Source organism: Cynoglossus semilaevis, chromosome 9, assembly GCF_000523025.1.
Source record: "Cynoglossus semilaevis isolate Cse_v1.0 chromosome 9, Cse_v1.0, whole genome shotgun sequence".
In the NCBI taxonomy this organism is placed as follows: domain Eukaryota; kingdom Metazoa; phylum Chordata; class Actinopteri; order Pleuronectiformes; family Cynoglossidae; genus Cynoglossus; species Cynoglossus semilaevis.
This window is the reverse complement of record NC_024315.1, coordinates 3,019,421-3,037,028: the sequence shown is the minus strand read 5'-3', so window position 1 is coordinate 3,037,028 and position 17,608 is coordinate 3,019,421. Positions and strand designations below refer to the sequence as shown.

At 42.4% G+C, this 17,608-nt stretch overlaps 4 protein-coding genes across 6 annotated transcripts in view; 2 read left to right on the top strand and 2 right to left on the bottom strand.

Moving 5' to 3' along the window:
* Positions 1-1,763, bottom strand: part of traf5 (Tnf receptor-associated factor 5) — a 4,268-nt gene extending 2,505 nt beyond the window's left edge. Inside the window, exons 1-4 of the mRNA XM_017034934.2 lie at positions 738-1,763; positions 588-651; positions 409-510; positions 7-66 (exon numbers count right to left, since the gene is read on the bottom strand). Of these exons, the coding sequence (XP_016890423.1) occupies positions 7-66; positions 409-510; positions 588-651; positions 738-958 (447 nt within the window). The 5' untranslated portion in view covers positions 959-1,763. The remainder of the gene's footprint in view (positions 1-6; positions 67-408; positions 511-587; positions 652-737) is intronic.
* Positions 1-3,381, top strand: part of LOC103383408 (E3 ubiquitin-protein ligase TRIM21-like) — a 9,883-nt gene extending 6,502 nt beyond the window's left edge. The window contains exon 4 of one of the 2 annotated variants that reach the window (XR_003050528.1): positions 3,249-3,381. The gene's annotated coding sequence lies outside the window, so the exon portion shown is untranslated. Of the gene's footprint in view, positions 1-544; positions 676-3,248 lie in introns of those variants that run through there. The other variant, XR_003050531.1, reaches the window with a different exon arrangement.
* On the bottom strand, positions 1,994-8,441 carry rcor3 (REST corepressor 3). 2 transcript variants are annotated; one of them, XM_008316452.2, is made up of 12 exons: positions 8,007-8,441; positions 7,833-7,889; positions 7,069-7,146; positions 6,934-6,986; positions 6,652-6,813; positions 6,348-6,490; positions 5,852-5,930; positions 5,538-5,753; positions 5,140-5,217; positions 4,970-5,027; positions 4,467-4,711; positions 1,994-3,666 (listed from the first exon to the last, which is right to left on the bottom strand). In XM_008316452.2, the coding sequence occupies exons 1-12, from the start codon at positions 8,128-8,130 to the stop codon at positions 3,283-3,285; spliced, it is 1,677 nt and encodes a 558-aa protein (XP_008314674.1). In that variant the 5' UTR covers positions 8,131-8,441; the 3' UTR covers positions 1,994-3,282. The 2 variants fall into 2 exon arrangements, with proteins under 2 accessions (XP_008314674.1, XP_008314675.1); XM_008316453.2 differs by having other exon boundaries at positions 6,366-6,490; positions 8,007-8,440.
* Positions 4,588-17,608, top strand: part of kcnh1b (potassium voltage-gated channel, subfamily H (eag-related), member 1b) — a 17,337-nt gene continuing 4,316 nt past the window's right edge. The window contains exons 1-11 of the mRNA XM_008316454.3: positions 4,588-4,725; positions 10,108-10,345; positions 11,202-11,325; positions 11,397-11,503; positions 11,628-11,756; positions 12,432-12,550; positions 13,327-13,719; positions 14,919-15,348; positions 15,485-15,684; positions 15,970-16,222; positions 16,812-17,008. Coding sequence (XP_008314676.1) covers positions 10,273-10,345; positions 11,202-11,325; positions 11,397-11,503; positions 11,628-11,756; positions 12,432-12,550; positions 13,327-13,719; positions 14,919-15,348; positions 15,485-15,684; positions 15,970-16,222; positions 16,812-17,008 — 2,025 coding nt within the window. The 5' untranslated portion in view covers positions 4,588-4,725; positions 10,108-10,272. The remainder of the gene's footprint in view (positions 4,726-10,107; positions 10,346-11,201; positions 11,326-11,396; positions 11,504-11,627; positions 11,757-12,431; positions 12,551-13,326; positions 13,720-14,918; positions 15,349-15,484; positions 15,685-15,969; positions 16,223-16,811; positions 17,009-17,608) is intronic.

Below are 17,608 nucleotides of genomic sequence, written 5' to 3'. Positions count from 1 at the left end.
CAGCACCACCGTGCAGCCTGCACTGGTGCACTGCTGCTGCTCATACTGACATTGACTCAAGTGTTCCTGCCAAAGATGGAGGAATGATTAGGATGTGACCTTCATCAATGATGAAGACCAACAAAATCTCAGTTATATAGAGATTTAGTTCCTTATTGTTGCCCGGACAGGACTGGGTCATCCAGTACAATTACATTTTCATTTTTAGAAAATATGTTTTATTTTAAAAAGTCCACAGCAGAAAGTCTGTGATTTTTTAAAAATAAATTTCAGCTGAAGAAAGCTGTTCTTCCACAGCTGCTACCATCACTAAGTACATTTGCAGGTCCATTGCCAGGTCCCTGTGAGCTCCAGGAACTGGTCTATATTGTGTGTATTAGTGGAGAAGGAGGTCTTTTGCAGTAATACCTGTAGTCCGTGTAACGTAGTGACGGCGGTGCATGCTGGAGAGTTGGTGCAGAAAACCTCCAAACTGGCAATTTCGCGTTTGCAGCAGTTGTCTTGGAAAACCTGCATTTAAAAAAATGTTTTATTTTTTGGTCAGCCGAGCCACAACTCAGGCCACGTATGAAGATGTAGCTGCAGACCTCGGCTCGAGAGATCAACTGGCCGTCGACTGGACACACTGGTATGGATGAAGACGAGCTGTCCCTAAAACAGGACGAAAGACACGGAGTTTGAGGATGAATCTTTAACCTAAACCTTGGACAGTGTTGGAATTCAAGAGTGTCTCCTACACTAGTCCTTGAAGACAGTGGAAGCAGTAGATGTGTCCACAAGAGTTCTGCTGGGCATTGAGGACGACTCCTCTGCAGACCGGACAAACAAACTCCTCCTTCAGCTTCAACACGAACTTCAGTGAGTGTTGGATGGAGGTCAGCTCTGACTCCCAGGACTGTGTGAGATCAGGAGACATGCTGGACTCCTCTGACCTCGTCCTGGACTCCTCTGACCTCATACTGGACTCCTCCGGTTCCGCCAGCTTTATTCTATGCGTCGTAACTCTGCAGCAGGCTGATAAGAATGGTGGAGGTGACAACTGTACCACAGGCCACTGACTTAAATGATGCAGAGTCTGAATCTCAGTTCATGTTTTACTTGTCAGTAATTCTCATATAACGTGACCAAACACACAAGGCAGCGTTGGACCAGCAACTCCTGTGTTTTCAGACTTTGCTGTCAGTTAACTTTAACTTGTTTAAAAAGGCTTGTTTCAGTTATCTCTACATGTAACCCCACAGCACCCCCGCGCCCAATCCCCCGAACACACATACACGATAATCACGATAGCAGTGACCACAAATATCAGTGCCATTCTCACAGTTCACACACTTCTGGACTGATAAGATTTGACCTGAATGACCTTCAGCGTCTTACTTTCAGTTTGACAGACAGGCACCGGTCACAGATCTGATCACAGTAAAGTAACTGTAGGATCTTCTCACCTCTGAAAATCCTAGACTCAGCTTCTCAGCTTCTCCGCATCATTTATGTTGATTAGTACCGATTTTCTACAACACACAGCAGAGGCACCAGCAGCAGCAGCAGCAGCTGCAGCTGCAGGCGGTCGCAGAGGAAACCATCGGTTCAGGAAGTGACTCGACAAACTGCTGCTGCTGCGGCTTCAGTTCTCTCTGTTGTTCCATCTAGTGAAACTCTACTTAACACCACCTTAAGATACAGCTTTAACAGTGTAGACATATTGGTTTTTTAATTAAATCCAGTGGCACACATGCATGACTTTAAATTTACATTGTTTTGTATTTTTTTCTATTTCTTTTATATTCTTAACACCAAGGTAGGAGCATAAATCTCAACAAAATTTTGAAATATAGGTCTAACAGACCTTTACATTCAGTTTGTCCAAGACTGCAAAGGTTTGTTTTCATATTTAGGTTCCTGTGCCATCCGAAAAATGAATTTGAAACTAAAATGTTCAGGACGTCATGGAGCCTGAAACCGTTCAAATAAACCTGAGAAATGACACAAAACATTTACATGGTGATAGGATTTTTAATAAAATGAAACCAAGCAGAGCATTTTACAGAGTCCCCTAAAGATGTAACATAATTTCCATTAATGTTTGTTACATTTAATGTTAAGATACAGATGAGGAAAAGTCGTCAGGCAAGAAAGACAGACACTCCAGACAACAACATGGTTATTAAAAAAAAAAAAAAAACTTGACATAAAAAACAGGCTCAATGTTAAACTGTAGTTGTAGAACAGTCGACTGTCCTGACTGTAGTTGACGCACTCACAGCCTCAGACTGCTTCTCTGTGCTGTGAGTCTAAAGTATATTCATATATAAACAGAACCAGACATGAAGATGCAGAGAGACTTAGAGTGACTGAACAGGACAACCTTCTAGACGTTTCTATTCTCAGCACCACAAAGGAAATAATCCAACCTAATTAAAAAAGAACCAGTAGGTTAAAAAAACATACTATAAAAACAACAGTACCACTTAATTTTTTTTTTTTGCACTAATTATAATTAATAAAGGATTTAACGAAAGCAGACTGAATTCAAAACAATGGACATAAGTCCAGGAAGAGCCCACATGATACTGTTTGAAACTAGGATTCTGGCCACCAGGGGGCAAACTTTTTAGTTTTATATAGAAAAGGATAATAATTCACAATGTATGTAAGGCAGTGAGGTTGATCCTCTATCAAATATGACCGCTTGATGAAACGAACAATTTAAATTAGTGTTGATGTTTTTCACCCCCTGGTGGACAGCTAGAGAACAGGTGACAGTCCTATGTGGCTATCTAATTAACTTATATTTAGGTGATAGATGATTAAAAGAGAAGAAGAATATAAATACAGAAGTTGTCTTGTCAAGAGACTTCTTTAGACAGCCTCCACATGTTTAGCCACTTATCCTGCCTCACCAATGTCCCTGAGAAAATGTATGGTTTTAAATCACAGGGACACGGGGCGGGGGGGTCTACTCTGCCCCATGTGGCCAGTTTTTGTCACTGAGATTAAATTGAACAAAGGATTTACATATTCAATTACATATAAAGGAGACGAAATTATAAAAAAAAATGATACAATGTAAAATTGCTAAATGTCTTGTGTGTGTTGTAGTACGTTGTCTACAAAAAAAAAGTTTCCATTTGTTATCTGAGCAAGTTTTCTCCCATGGCCTCATGCGTGGCAAACTTTGTGGTTAAAAAAATAACGCCATCAAATGAGTCCGGTCATTTTTGCGTACAATTTCTGTGTGTGAATTTCAGGACTTGACGCAGCTCTTTACCAACGATAACTTGGTTAATGGATGGAGGAGGATGAGGCTGTCTCTGATTGGTGGATGGCCAGACCAGAGGCCTGCTGGGCAGTGCCGGGACCTGCCCCCGCAACGTTGCTGCCAAGGCTCATTGGAGCGGGAGGCCGAGGATTGAGGCGTGGGGGCATCGGGTTGGAGGGTCGAATGAGTGGTGGTGGCTGCTGCAGCGCTGGGCGGGGCTGCAAGAAGCGGGCCTGCTGCTGGAGGGGTGGGGGCTGGCGATGGAGAGAGGGCGTAGCTGGCAGTGAGGGCCGTAGAAGGGGTGGAGGCTGATGGAGGGAGGAGGAGGCGCTACCAGTTGTCACTGGAGTATGAGCAGAAGAGGACGAGGAGGCAGCAGGAGACGCACCTGAGGAGGTCACCTGACCCTGCAGAGAGAAGCCAGAGAGAAACATCTTCAACATTGAATAAATTATGACATCTTTTGGTAACGTACTTCAATTTATTTTCTAATCATGAAAAAAATTTTGTTTTTTAAGATTAAACTCTCTTTGTTAGCAGTGATGCTAACCTTAAAGTCTTTTTATTTTATTCTAATTTGTCCTTTTCTAAGGCATGAATGTTTTGGGGTAGTATTACTTACCAGTAAAACATAGAGCCTTGAAGAGACTAACTATTGTAATTAAAAACACTTTAACCAGAGGTCTTCAACAGGGGGACCTGCAGGAGGGGTCGTGAAATTTTTGTTTGATTAGTTTTTTTATCACATTATTGCATTATTTATGAGCCTGTGTAATATCTGAATAGATTAGTATCGAATGCAATATAACAAGGTGTGTTTAAACATGGCACAAAAAAAAAAATCACAGTTTTATACAATACATATACAGAATGGAGTCCCCACTCCACCTGTCCATCAGTTTGGTGTTGCTTTGCCTTGAAGAAATGTTGCAGCTGCTTCTGCAGCAGTTACTTGTTAAATGAAACATCGCCTATGAACAGGTTCCTATGTGGTATTGTGCTTTTGATAATTGTAATATATATAATAATAAAAGGTTAGGACAGCACAAAGTAAGGACAGTTCCAGGAAGTACCAAGTACTATACGTTTCCCTTGCAGGAACCACAGACAGGAAATAATTAGGCCTCCTGCAGAAATATTAATCATTCAACTAACAAATTTGATTAAAAAAATTATAGAAGGTAAAATACATTTTCTTTGTTCTTACCTCTTCATCTTCTTCATCTGTGCTCTTCCCCGATGGAGTGTTGGAGATGTTCTTCCCCTCCTCACCAGAGTTGGCGCTGTCCCCGTTGGGAGCTCTCGTTCCCTGCTCTGCCTCCCACTCCTGCAGCACCTCCTCCAGGTTAAAGCGTCGCCGATAGTTGACGAAAAAGTTCTTCACTTGGCCGACTGTCTTGTTCCCTATGACGTCTGCAATGGCCTGGAAGTCTTTTCCATATTTCCTCACACCTGCGGTGAATAAGGTAGGAGTTATATTATTAACACTGGTCATTAAAAACAAATCAAACTGCCCTTAGTGTGTACAATCTCAAAGATGTCGTGGTCATTCATCCTACCTAACATTAGAAAGAGAGATTTTTCCAAACATGGGGAAAAAATGATCAAAAACTAGATTACTGAGGAAAAAAAATGTTTTTTTCTTTTCAAGAAGTACTGAATCTGTTGCTTAATGTTAGCATAACTGTTGTAAGACGACATCAAACCCACCTTGAACAGCGAGTAGCTGCTCATCTGTCGTCCAGCGGGCATTCACCTTCTGGTTACACTAAAATATAAAGACATTACCATTAAACAGGTTGTAACAAATCAGAAAAGATTAATCTTATATATATATATATATATATATATATAAATAAACAAACATTCATGTGCAGTACCTCCTGTAGTTTCAGCTCATCAATCCCAGCCTCTAGCAGGTGTTTAAGTCCACTGTTCATCTGTTTGGCGTTCTGCACCTGAACATGTTTTTGATGCAAACTGTCAACTGTTTCTGAACAACCAGATGGCAGTACAGATATGTCAAGAGACGGTTAATGTTTGCAAAATGACTTTTCTTTATACAACAGTTGTTATTGTTAGCCAACATAGCTAATTTAGACTAATTTAGGCTAACACAGCTATACTGATGTTAGTTGAAATGTGATAAAACAAAGTTTTGCTAAAAGACCTATACAAGTTGTTGGCTTTGAGAGCTCACCCATTTTTGCATGAACATTAGTAAACACAGCTAATTAGGCGCTGGCTATCACAGTTAGAAAAAAAGCTAGCCTTGTACCTGTCTCTTGAGCGACACCAGCTCCATGTCCAGCTGTCGAAGCAGGGTGTTAGCAGCCGAGGCACTACACGAAACAGCAACCACGTCTTCTTGGCTTAAGTACATGCCTTTGGGGGGTCGGCAGCGGGAACGCTGGTGATGCCGATGCTGTAGAGTCTGGTGCTCGCGTCGGCCAAGAGCCACCTTAGAGCCTGGAACTGTGGGCTCTGGCTGGTTCTGAGAAGACGGCAATGTTAACAGTGGTGTGGGAATACTGTGCTGAGTAAAAAAAACAAATGAATTGGAAGTGTGTATAAAACCCGTTCATTATGTACCTCTTTCTTGGCCTCCTTGTTTGGGTCGTAGTCACTGTCGTTGGCTTCGATGGGATTGGCTTCCTCCGCCTCCTCATCACTGATGGGAAAAATAAAACAACAATAAAAATCAGCTTACTAAATATGTAGTTATATTATTACATGGTAAGAAAGACATGGAACAATAAGGCTCGGTCAAGCCTTAGGTTTGACCACCTCCACCACTTTTCAGATGGTCAAATATTAGCACCTACATTTACCAGTATAGTCCTGGTAATAAAAGAAAAAAAAAGTCTTGAGTCCTCGATTCATTCCACACATTCACAGTGGAAGTCTTTGAAACTCACTCGATCTGCCACAGGAGGCGCCATTAGGTGTGTGTGGTTCCTCTGGGGCTTGAACCCAGAGGAACCACATAACATAATAGTGCTGTACTATTATCAGAGCTGGAGGATTCAAACATATATTGTTAAACATTTAAATATAATATTATAGAGTATAAATATTTGGTCCCTACTGCAGAATGAGTAGTAACCTGTCATCCTGGTTGCTCCTGTTGGCCAGTTTGCGAGCCTGTCGGTCCATCAGACTGGTCCTGGAGCGAGTTTTCTTCCAGGAGTAGTAATACTTCACCAGACTGGAGATGGACTTGTCTGGTAACTGAAGCAGAAAAAAAAAAGTTGTCTTAAGCTTGACGTCAAGCCATTATTCATAAACTCATTGGCTATATTTTATGAACAACTGAAGCTTCTCTCTGAAGATTTGTAGGTTTTTTTTTCCCATTTGCTTTTGTTTTCGTGGCGACTCGTGCTGGGGTTTACCATCTGTTGGATGCGGTGAAAACTCTTCCCGTGGAAACTGAAGGCCTGTTCGAACAGGACTTTGTCCTCCACCGTCCACTCATCTGGAAACGGGGTGAAGTTGGGCAGGTCGGCCAGAGACTTTTCAATGTTGTGTTTGTGCCAAAAGAGCATGCCCAGAGCCTGACACACACAAAAAGACATACAACGTCACTTACAACAACCTGTGCAGCCAGTGTGTGAAAATAGTATTGGGAGAATTTAGATAATCTAAGAAAACAGATGCAACTTCGTGTCACCCACCTGCTCAACATTGTATCCATGTTTTTCTTTGGCGATGGCGATGTACTCGTCCACTGCAGGGGGAAAACAAATAACTGTAATTTTTAAAAACAAGTTACATACAATAATCAATGTGTAAAAACAAAGTTACCGTACATTTGGAGTCGACAATGGTGTGATATGGAGACCAGACCAGCATCCCTCCACTGTCTTTGTCTGTGTACTTGGTAGAACCTTGACCATAGCAAAGATCCAGAAAAAGACAGACGCGTCACTCTGAGGTTACACTCAAAAGTACATTTCTTTTAAAATAAATGCTGAAATACTTTCTGTACCATTTTACACTAATTATTTACTTATTTGATAATTATATACATTGTTGAAATTGTATATATTCCTGCCTATACTTTCTACATAGATGGCAAATGTGATCTTATAAGTCCAACTATGTTTAAACTATGGTGTGTCTCATTATTAGTAGTTTAAACTATTATACTATTTTGGCTAATTCCATTTAGGCTAGTTGTTACATTTTTGTGCCATTTCTATATTTCCCTAACTATTGTACAAGAGGAAGTAATTGCCACAGTACAACATGATTAAATACACAATAACTATGTCGTTTAATTAAGGATACATTGCATAGTGTCATCCGTTTTTATTTACTTTTGACATTGAAAACATTGTTAACGTGGTGTTAATACTATTACATTACTACTATTATTAGATTGATTTTAAACACACACATATTTCGCGTTTATCGAAGTAAAAACGCCGATTATTTGCCACTTTCACAGTGAGACTGCCTCGCGTCACGGCTCTAATGTATGTGTGTGTGTGTGTGTGTGTGTGTGTGTGTATGGAGGAGTGTTCGAGGCTACCACACTCCGTCACTCAGGTACGAGCACTCAAAGACTCACCGGGCTCGAATTCTGGGATACTGGCCTGGTAATCTGCTCCGACCCGCATCCCCACATCTGAGAAAGACATACGAAATGTTAAAGTATAACAAATTATAATAAAAGTCCCATATTTACAGTGTAATAGAATGGACGAGGCAGCGCCAGTAGGTTGTTCGAGGCTACCACACTCACCGTGCTCGTCGTCGCTACCGCTCTCCTCTGAAAAGTGTCCGTTAGAAGCGTTCGACGGACTCTTGGTTCCGTTCGAGCGCCCTTTACCGAGGTATTCCGAGCCTTTGTCCATCATGCCCGGCATTTTCACGCTTGTTTCGGCTGCCTTGTAGCCTCCGTGTACGGGTAGAAAATGTCAGTGAAGCCGCCGTTGCTTCTTCTTCTCTGTTGCTATATGTTGTCCAACCGCCAGCGGCGCTATGGCCCTTCTCCCTACCCGCCAATTTAAGTTTCAAGCCTTTTAGAGTAACGTGTCGCGTAGTTTAAGATTTTCTTCAGTCCGGTGTGAATCTGTAAATGTTTGATATGTCGTTTGTGGTTCGCCAACAGACAGCTTTCCTTCCTTTCATCGATCGCAGTGCTGGGTCTAACTTCCGCAGCGGAAGGATTTCTACGCACCACTGAGGAGCCGTTGCTTTGTCCTTAGATCACTCCGCCAAACAAACAATCTTCTAAACTACACAAAAATATAAAAAATAAAACAAGAGGGAAATTATTTTTTTCACACCCCGTAAAGTATATATTTTATTAAAACATTTGATACGCGTAAACCTAGATAAAATACATAAAAAATATTACTTAGCAAGAGTCATGTTTGTTAAACAGCCAATCATAAATAAATAAATGCCTAAAAATATCTCCCGAATTACTATTATTTCTTTTTATATATTCCTTTTCATATAATGTTTGTATTTAAACAATTTTTTAACCTGTTTATTTTCTCGATGTTTATCACCGTTTCCCTGCACTGAGTGTTTACCACCGGCAGAGGGAGACAGGACACAAAATACTGAAAACAAATTTAATTTAATAAAGAAATACAAATTAAACAAATCTTAGCCCTGACATGTGGTTCATCTCTTTCGTTTAATTTTTTGCCGCTTTATAACACCTTGTCTGAATTAAACACATTTATCCTAACCCCTATTGGAATCCACGTCAACCCTTAGTCTAAATCATAATTCAATGCTTTGGTATTTTCAAGGACTAATGCGGAGCTTTGGTTTCACCCCCAATAATTATTTCTGTTCCTATACGTATTAGCTCAGATTTGACCCTCGGTGTAAACGATGGAACATATCCTCAAATTCTGCTCAGACGTGCGGTTTATCAGCTGCACAACTGCACAGAGGTCGGCACTCCAGAAGGTCATCAACGCCGACCACAGAAACACAAATACGGAACAGTTTCTGCTGTGTCGTAAAAATCCCAGAGCATTCAGAGGACCGATACCAACGTGGACATTCACAGTTTGAATTGTTGCCTTCGGGCAGGGAGTCCAGGTCTGTCAAGACAAAGACAAACTGACTAAAAGCAGTGTATAGTTTAAGGCTACAACAGCTCTCAACTCACAGGGATACGTATGTGTGGTTCCTTTTGACTTGTCTTCTCTGTCTCTGCTGTAAAGTGACACACCTTAATATGTAATTTAATAATTAATAAAGTTAGTAAGTTAGTCTCGGTTCAAACCCTATTTACCGAGGTCTAAACAATCTAAGACACTGTTATCACGGCCTTAGCCCAACTTTGGTCTGAATCGAGCCGTGAGGTGTCCCAATCTTAATCCTCTTGGTCTTAATTTAGTTTATAATCCGCAAGATTGGGGCTGCAATAAGCGGTTACTACCAGCAGAGGGAGACGCTCCTAAAATTCATACGAATCCACAGAAGGTTTACTCTTGTCCTCACTCGGTACGAACACTGATAAAATAACATAATCAGAACTCACTGTGCTGTGAGCGCCCCCTGATGGTTATGAGAGTTGGGGAATCGAATGAATCTAGAAGTTTCCACATCTTCCTGTTGAATGCTTTTTAACTCAATTGAATAGAGTTCAATTTATTTATAAAAGTCAATTAGAAATTTCATTTCAGAGTTTTTTTTTATTTTAAGTTTTAAACATTTCTCTATACATTAAAATTTCACAAGGTTCATAAACAAAATGTACAAATGTTCCACCACAACACTTTTTAAAAAAATTTATTTATACATATTTTGGTTTGGTGTACCCACCGTCAATTGGCTTTGGTCTCTCTCTCTCTCTCCCCCCCTCTCTCTCTCAGCGTGGGCTCTAGCTGCAGCCATCTGCCAATGAACAGGCTGCGGAGAGACGGGCAGGGAGGCAGAAGCTGGTGCTCGTGCAGCGGCATTTACAGAGATGTGAGGCGGAGGCAACAGAGCAGGTGTGCTCCTCGCTCCCTTCGGCAGGAGGACGGACAGACAGCAGGATGGCGGGAGGGCGGCGGGGTCTGGTGGCCCCGCAAAACACCTTTCTGGAAAACATCGTCCGCCGGTCCAACGGTGAGGTCCACGATCCGGTTCAGTCTGGATATCGTTCTTTACCTTTCACGCTCTCCCTCTCTCACACACACACACACGCGAGCACAGACACCAGCGTGAGAGTGCCTCTAGTCAGTGCAGGTTCGGTTCACTACTGTTGTTCGCTCAGCTTTGCCCGGCTCTCATGTCAGGATTGCTCCCATGACGTCAGGACCAAGGGTTTTTTACTATCATAAACAACAGGAACCATTTCTGCCAGATACAGTACCAACCTGTGTTGAACCCAGAGTTTTACCCAGGTCTTAGCCTTTATCACCCAGTCTCCCCAGGTCCAATCATCAGTCAGAGGTTTGACCGTTTACTGTACATAGAAACTGGGCAGAGCTTGACTGTGGGTAGAGGTGTGTGTTTGTTGTTCATGGAACTGTGTTAAATGATGTTAACTCCCACCCTGATCATAACGTCAGTAAAGCTGACACACCTGTGGTCTCTGCATTCTACCCATCACCAAAGTAGCAGTGTCATGCTCAGAGCACTGGACTTGAACCTTAAACCTTCCAGACCCAAGTCTGCTTCCCTAACCACCGAGTCACCACTGCCATCAACACAATATACCCTGGATCGGGGCACCTGTTGGACGAACCATCCATCTCCTCAGGTCTGACCTTCAGTTCAGGTCAAACCTGAGCTACGATTTAACCTTTAGGTTTAGCTTTTTTTCAAACCTGACTTCAACCCTCAGGATGAAAATCAGTTTTTTCAGTTTGTCTGATTATGTGGCCCTGTGATTAGGATTCAGTTTCACCTACTGATGTGGTTCCAGACACTGATGCCTCAACATATTCCAGAGTTTCCTCTTGTTCTCTCTGTGTTTCAGACACGAACTTCGTACTGGGAAACGCCCAGATCGTGGACTGGCCCATTGTCTACAGCAACGATGGATTCTGCAAACTGTCCGGTTATCACCGAGCCGAGGTCATGCAGAAGAGCAGCACCTGCAGGTGAGGTGTTGGCATTACACCAACGCGAAGACCACTGTTGCCGTTGTAACCGTTGCGTGTTTTCTCCTCAGCTTCATGTACGGGGAGCTGACAGACAAGGAGATGAGCGAAAAAGTTCGGCAGACCTTCGAGAACTACGAGATGAACTCCTTTGAGATTCTCATGTACAAGAAGAACCGTGAGTCTTTGGATTTCTCTGAGTTGGCTGCTGCGTCAACAGATTATTACTTTACATTGAAATACAAATTTAAATTTTAACTGTGAACTTAGTCACAGTAGTGCTTTGTGTTTTTGCACCGCAGGGATGCCAGTTTGGTTCTTTGTGAAGATTGCACCAATCAGAAATGAGCAGGACAAAGTTGTCCTGTTCCTTTGCACTTTCAGTGACATCACAGCCTTCAAGCAGCCAATTGAGGACGACTCCTCCAAAGGTCAGACGAAAACATGTACAGGTTCACTGACCAACTGACCTTGAGGTAAAAAAAAACCCACACATTTTATGTGAATTCAAGGATGCACTCAACCAATAGATGCTGTGGCCAGAACTACAATAAATAGGTGAAAGATGCTACGCTAAAGGTTAAACTTTGCCCAGCACTGTCAAAATTTACAACCACTGGAGAAGTAAAAGTGAGTGTGGTAACTTTCAACTTTTTAAAGAAAGAACTAAATGTTAGCAGAAAGGTTTCAACTTTTTAAAGAAAGAACTAAATATTAGCAGAAAGGATGGGGCACAATATAGTAAAAATAAAATAAGAAAAAAAAAAAAAGGTAAATAATAAAAAAAATTAAGATTTGTTATTTTTTAGACAAGCTAATAATGACAACTAAACATTAGCCAAGAGAGAGCTTTAGAACATTTGGAAAATATTCTTAAGTTTATTTAGAGCTAAAAGGTAGAGCAGAATGGACAGAAAATCCATTTGACCAAATGACAGATTTTATCCCAGGGATGAAAAATGTCATCCACAATGTTGTTACACTCGATAAATGCATAGACAATGAAAGAAAATGACGAAGGTTTTTCTAGAAGCTTCTGTTGTTTAGTCACGCCTGCAGCACTGCAGTCTTGAGTGTCTGAAGGAGTTCCTCTGTGTTGTCGTTAGGTTGGGGAAAATTTGCACGTCTGACTCGGGCGTTGACCAGCAGTCGTGGCGTTCTCCAGCAGCTGGCTCCAGCAGTACAGAAAGGAGAGAATGTTCACAAACACTCCAGGCTGGCAGAGGTGAGACAGGAGCTCAGAGCAGGACGTCTGCCGTACCTGTGATGATGATGATGATGATGAAGCTACGTAGTTCGTCAGTGATATTTTAGCCTCTTCTTATGACGCACTAGTCTGAGAATCTTTATCTTCATCCAGTCCAGAGTCTGTGCTCGGAGCTGATGTTTTATAAATGACTGCACTTTGTACTTTCTCCACTCATCTGCTGAGAAAGTGACAGGAGACAGAAGTGATTTGACCGCAGTGCTGCGTGCCTGTTTAAGAAAGAAATTTTCAGCTAAAACCAACAACACACCAGGAGCCGTAGAAGCAGCTTGGAGCATTTAAAACGACACAAGAGATGGAAACTAACTGGCCATACATATTATATATACATACTATATATATATATATATATATATGTATATATATATATTATATAATATATATATTTATCTTTGTTTGTCTTCCTTCTCAAATCAGTGTTTTTTTATGTTATTTAATCAGTAATGCATAAAAGACAAAGCCATATTTCTCAGTTTTTACAGCGGTTTAAAAACCATACACCTGATTTGCAGTCGTCAGGTACCAGAACAAAGAGAGACCTCTGAGACTGTGCACTCTGGAAAAATTTAGTTGTTGGTGATTTTATCTTTTTTCTCTGCTGCTACATTTTTTTCTTTTCAGTCAGGTTATTCTATTATTTCTTGGTTGTCTGCTAATTTTGTCCATCAACCCTCAAACTTGCGAGGTTGAAAATCAGAGATACCGACGTTGTTTTTTGTCACATTTAACGTCAGGTTCTCCAGCTGGGCTCTGACATCCTTCCTCAGTATAAGCAGGAAACTCCAAAGACGCCGCCGCACATCATCCTGCACTACTGCCTGTTCAAGACCACGTGGGACTGGGTCATCCTCATCCTCACCTTCTACACGGCCATCATGGTGCCCTACAACGTCTCCTTCAAGACCAAGCAGAACAACGTGACCTGGCTGGTGGTGGACAGCATCGTGGACGTCATCTTCCTGGTGGACATCGTCCTCAACTTCCACACCACCTTCGTGGGCCCGGCCGGCGAGGTCATCTCTGACCCGAAGCTCATCCGCATGAACTATGTAAAGACCTGGTTTGTCATCGATCTGCTGTCCTGTCTGCCGTACGACGTCATCAATGCCTTTGAGAATGTTGACGAGGTCAGTGACCTTCAGTCCATTTCCTTTTTTCAAAAAGCTAGAGGCTCAAATCTAGTTCCTTTTAAAGACGTTTAATGAGTCGAGAATGTTACAGGAACCAAGGATCAATTTCTACACACGTTAATGTTGATGTTAAATGAGCGGAATTAATTAGCCGAGTCATTTTAGTGTTTTTTTTCCAAAGGATCAAGTGTTTGTGCTGTTATGTAAAAGCGGTGATTTTCTGTGAGGGTTTTCTCTGTGTGAGAGTGAGAGGCAGTTCTGTCCAGTAACGTTTCACAGTGAGATGAAACCGTTTTTGTTTCTTATTCAGCTGCAGTCACTGCTTCAGCCTCACTCTCTGTGTCTACACTGAATTTCAACTAAAGGCGAGAAAACGCAGCAGAATCTTTACAGCGTTTCAACCTGCTGCTGTCACGGATGATGTCATGGATGTAACAAGTACATTTAAAAAAAAAGTGGATAAATCTACAAATCATATATTTGGACAGATTTTCAATCATAGAACTGACCTTGAAAATTATCATTTGTAAAATGAAATCAATAATTTTACCTAAGAGTTTAGCCCAGAGAAAGCTAAATTAATGAGTTAAAGTTAAATGATGAGCAAAAAATGACAACATAAAGTTGGAGCTAATCCATCCATCTGATTAATGTACAGGACTTGATGACTTTTACAGCCTGAACTTCTGGGGTTGAAGCTGACTTTTACCCCCAGCACAGACCAGACCTGGGTGGAGCTTGAATGACACACATGAGTCGGACATGTATGAAGCTGCAGCTGCTCCACCTGCTTCAGCTGCTCCTCCTCTCCATGTCCGACCCATCTCTCATCAAGCCACTCATTCACGGCGTTGAGAAATGCTACCCATGATGCATTGCTGGCCCTCCATCGATGGCCCTCTGGCTATTTTAGAGCAGCGTGGGCTGAGGCGGAGCCCGTACAGAAACTGAAGGACGTCCTTAAAAAATAACAACAACAACGACACAACTGAAACAGCTACACACGTCACAACAAATACTGATGGGATTTTTCTTTAATCGATTTGGAAATGAATTCTTTTGTCTGGTCATTTTATGATTTCATAATATATACAGTGTATGTACTGGAGTAGGGAGTTCTTAGCCTGGAAAACGTTGAAGCTTTACTCTGCTTTACTCCAGTTTTTTTTATACTCACGTCGTTGGTTTCCTCTCAGGGCATCAGCAGCCTCTTCAGCTCCCTCAAAGTGGTTCGTCTGCTGCGTTTGGGTCGAGTGGCCAGGAAACTGGACCACTACATCGAGTACGGAGCCGCCGTGCTGGTCCTGCTGGTCTGTGTCTTTGGTCTGGCAGCTCATTGGCTGGCCTGCATCTGGTACAGCATCGGCGACTATGAGGTCATCGACGAAGACGCCAACACTGTGAGGATGGACAGCTGGCTGTACCTCCTGGGTGAGACCGTGGGGACACCCTACAGGTTCAACGCCTCCGGCTCTGGACGCTGGGAAGGCGGGCCCAGCAAAGACTCAGTCTACATCACCTCGCTCTACTTCACTATGACCAGCCTGACCAGCATTGGCTTTGGAAACATCGCCCCCAACACGGACGGAGAGAAGATCTTTGCAGTGGCCATGATGATGATTGGCTGTGAGTTATTTCTCTCTTGTCACTCGTTCATTTGTTACACATCAAGGTCAGGAGTTAAGCTGGACTCTGGCCAAAATGATCTCTGAATTGTTCAAAATGTTATTTTAATGCTAATGTGTTCTCTTTTTTTTGGCAGCTCTCTTGTATGCCACCATCTTTGGTAATGTCACCACCATCTTTCAGCAGATGTATGCTAACACGAACCGCTATCATGAGATGCTCAACAGTGTGAGAGATTTTCTAAAACTCTACCAGGTTCCCAAAGGCCTGAGCGAGCGTGTGATGGACTACATCGTGTCCACTTGGTCCATGTCACGAGGCATCGACACAGACAAGGTAAGTTGTTTGACATAAACATATTCCATATTATTTGACAACTGTAGATACTGCATGTTTTAACACAACCAGTTTGACTGTTTCAGGTGTTAGCATATCTAAGGATAGGAGGTGATGTTAGCAAGTTAGAATGTATTATGTTAGCTTAGAGTTAGCATGTCAGAAATTAAATTGTATAATAATTTCTAATGTAAAGTCTGTAAATAACTTCAGTTCACAGACTTTGGAAGAACCTTGTAGAAGTGTCAGGCAGGAGTTTCTAGCTCCCTCTGCTTGTGTCTGCAGGTACTGCAGATCTGTCCCAAAGACATGCGCGCCGACATCTGCGTGCACCTCAACAGGAAGGTTTTTAAGGAGCACCCGGCGTTCCGGCTAGCCAGTGACGGCTGCTTGCGAGCGCTGGCCATGGAGTTCCAGACCGTCCACAGTGCTCCTGGAGACCTCATCTACCACGCCGGAGAGAGTGTGGACAGCCTCTGCTTTGTAGTGTCCGGCTCCTTGGAAGTCATCCAGGACGACGAGGTGGTGGCCATTTTGGGTGAGAAAGACATTCTCCAGATGATTTCGACTGATTTCTCACTGACCACTCGAATCTACTCATTTTCTTCGATGTTAGAACCAGATGTCCCAGAACCAAAACATGTCCAACCATCATCTTGTCTGTAGCAGACTGTTGCTCAGACAGCACTGACACGTCTGCCAACTACAGGTGGTCCGGTTGGCCGTTGTTGTTGCTGCAGCTGCTGCTGTTATAACACACATCCATCAGTGTGATGAATGTGTTGAACTGCTGCACTCTGCTGCTTCAGTAACGACGGATCGACCCGTTGATGCTCCCTGGTCACTCTGCCCTCATCGGAGGCAACACGAGGTGGAATTTAATGGATACGATAAAAACCCCAGTTCATCAGACATAAAAAATAAATCTTATGTCTTAGGCCTTGAACTTTAGACTCAAAAATTGGGACAGAGACACCAGTTTGTGACATCTGCTGAAGTCTCCAGACGACTTGACTCTGTCTCTAAATGTTGTATTAACCACTGTTTTTACCTAATTAATAATTCATAGATTCAGTTGATTTCTGTCTTTGTTGACACAACAGCTTTTATGTGTGTCTGTCCGACAGGTAAGGGTGATGTGTTTGGCGACATCTTCTGGAAGGAGATGACTCTAGCTCAGTCCTGCGCCAACGTGCGAGCGTTAACCTACTGTGATCTCCACATCATCAAACGTGACGCGCTGCAGAAGGTCCTGGAGTTTTACGCCAACTTCGCAAACCACTTTGCCAGGAACCTGGTTCTCACCTACAACCTGAGGAAGAGGGTGAGTCAAACTACTCCTCACCCCCTCAATACGGGACGGTTGCAAAAAAAAGGTAGTCGCACCTGTGAAGGCACCGTCCACGAAGATGTTGATGATTTTTTTTGGAACTCCATTTTTTCTGTTCATAAATGGGGCCACACGGTGGTGTGTGTGTGTGTGTGTGTGTGTGCAGGCTATACAGACCTCCCTACACTCCAAATCTGTCTGGTATTTAAAATGTTGGCAGCAGTGACCTGATACTGTTGAGCAACTCCTGTTTTTTTAGAGAATTAAAAAATGTTTATGGTTGCAAAAAAAGGTAGTCGCATCTGTGAAGGCACCGTCCACGAAGATGTTGATGATTTTTTTTGGAGCTCCATTTTTTCTGTTCATAAATGGGGCAACGCGGTGGTGTGTGTGTGTGTGTGTGTGTGTGCAGGCTATACAAACCTCCCTACACTCCAAATCTGTCTGGTATTTAAAATGTTGGCAGCAGTGACCTGATACTGTTGAGCAACTCCTGTCTTTTTAGAGAATTAAAAAATGTTTATAAAAAAGATGTTTAACAAATAGACTTCACTTCATTACAGGAATTTTATTAATATTTCTGAAGTTGGATCT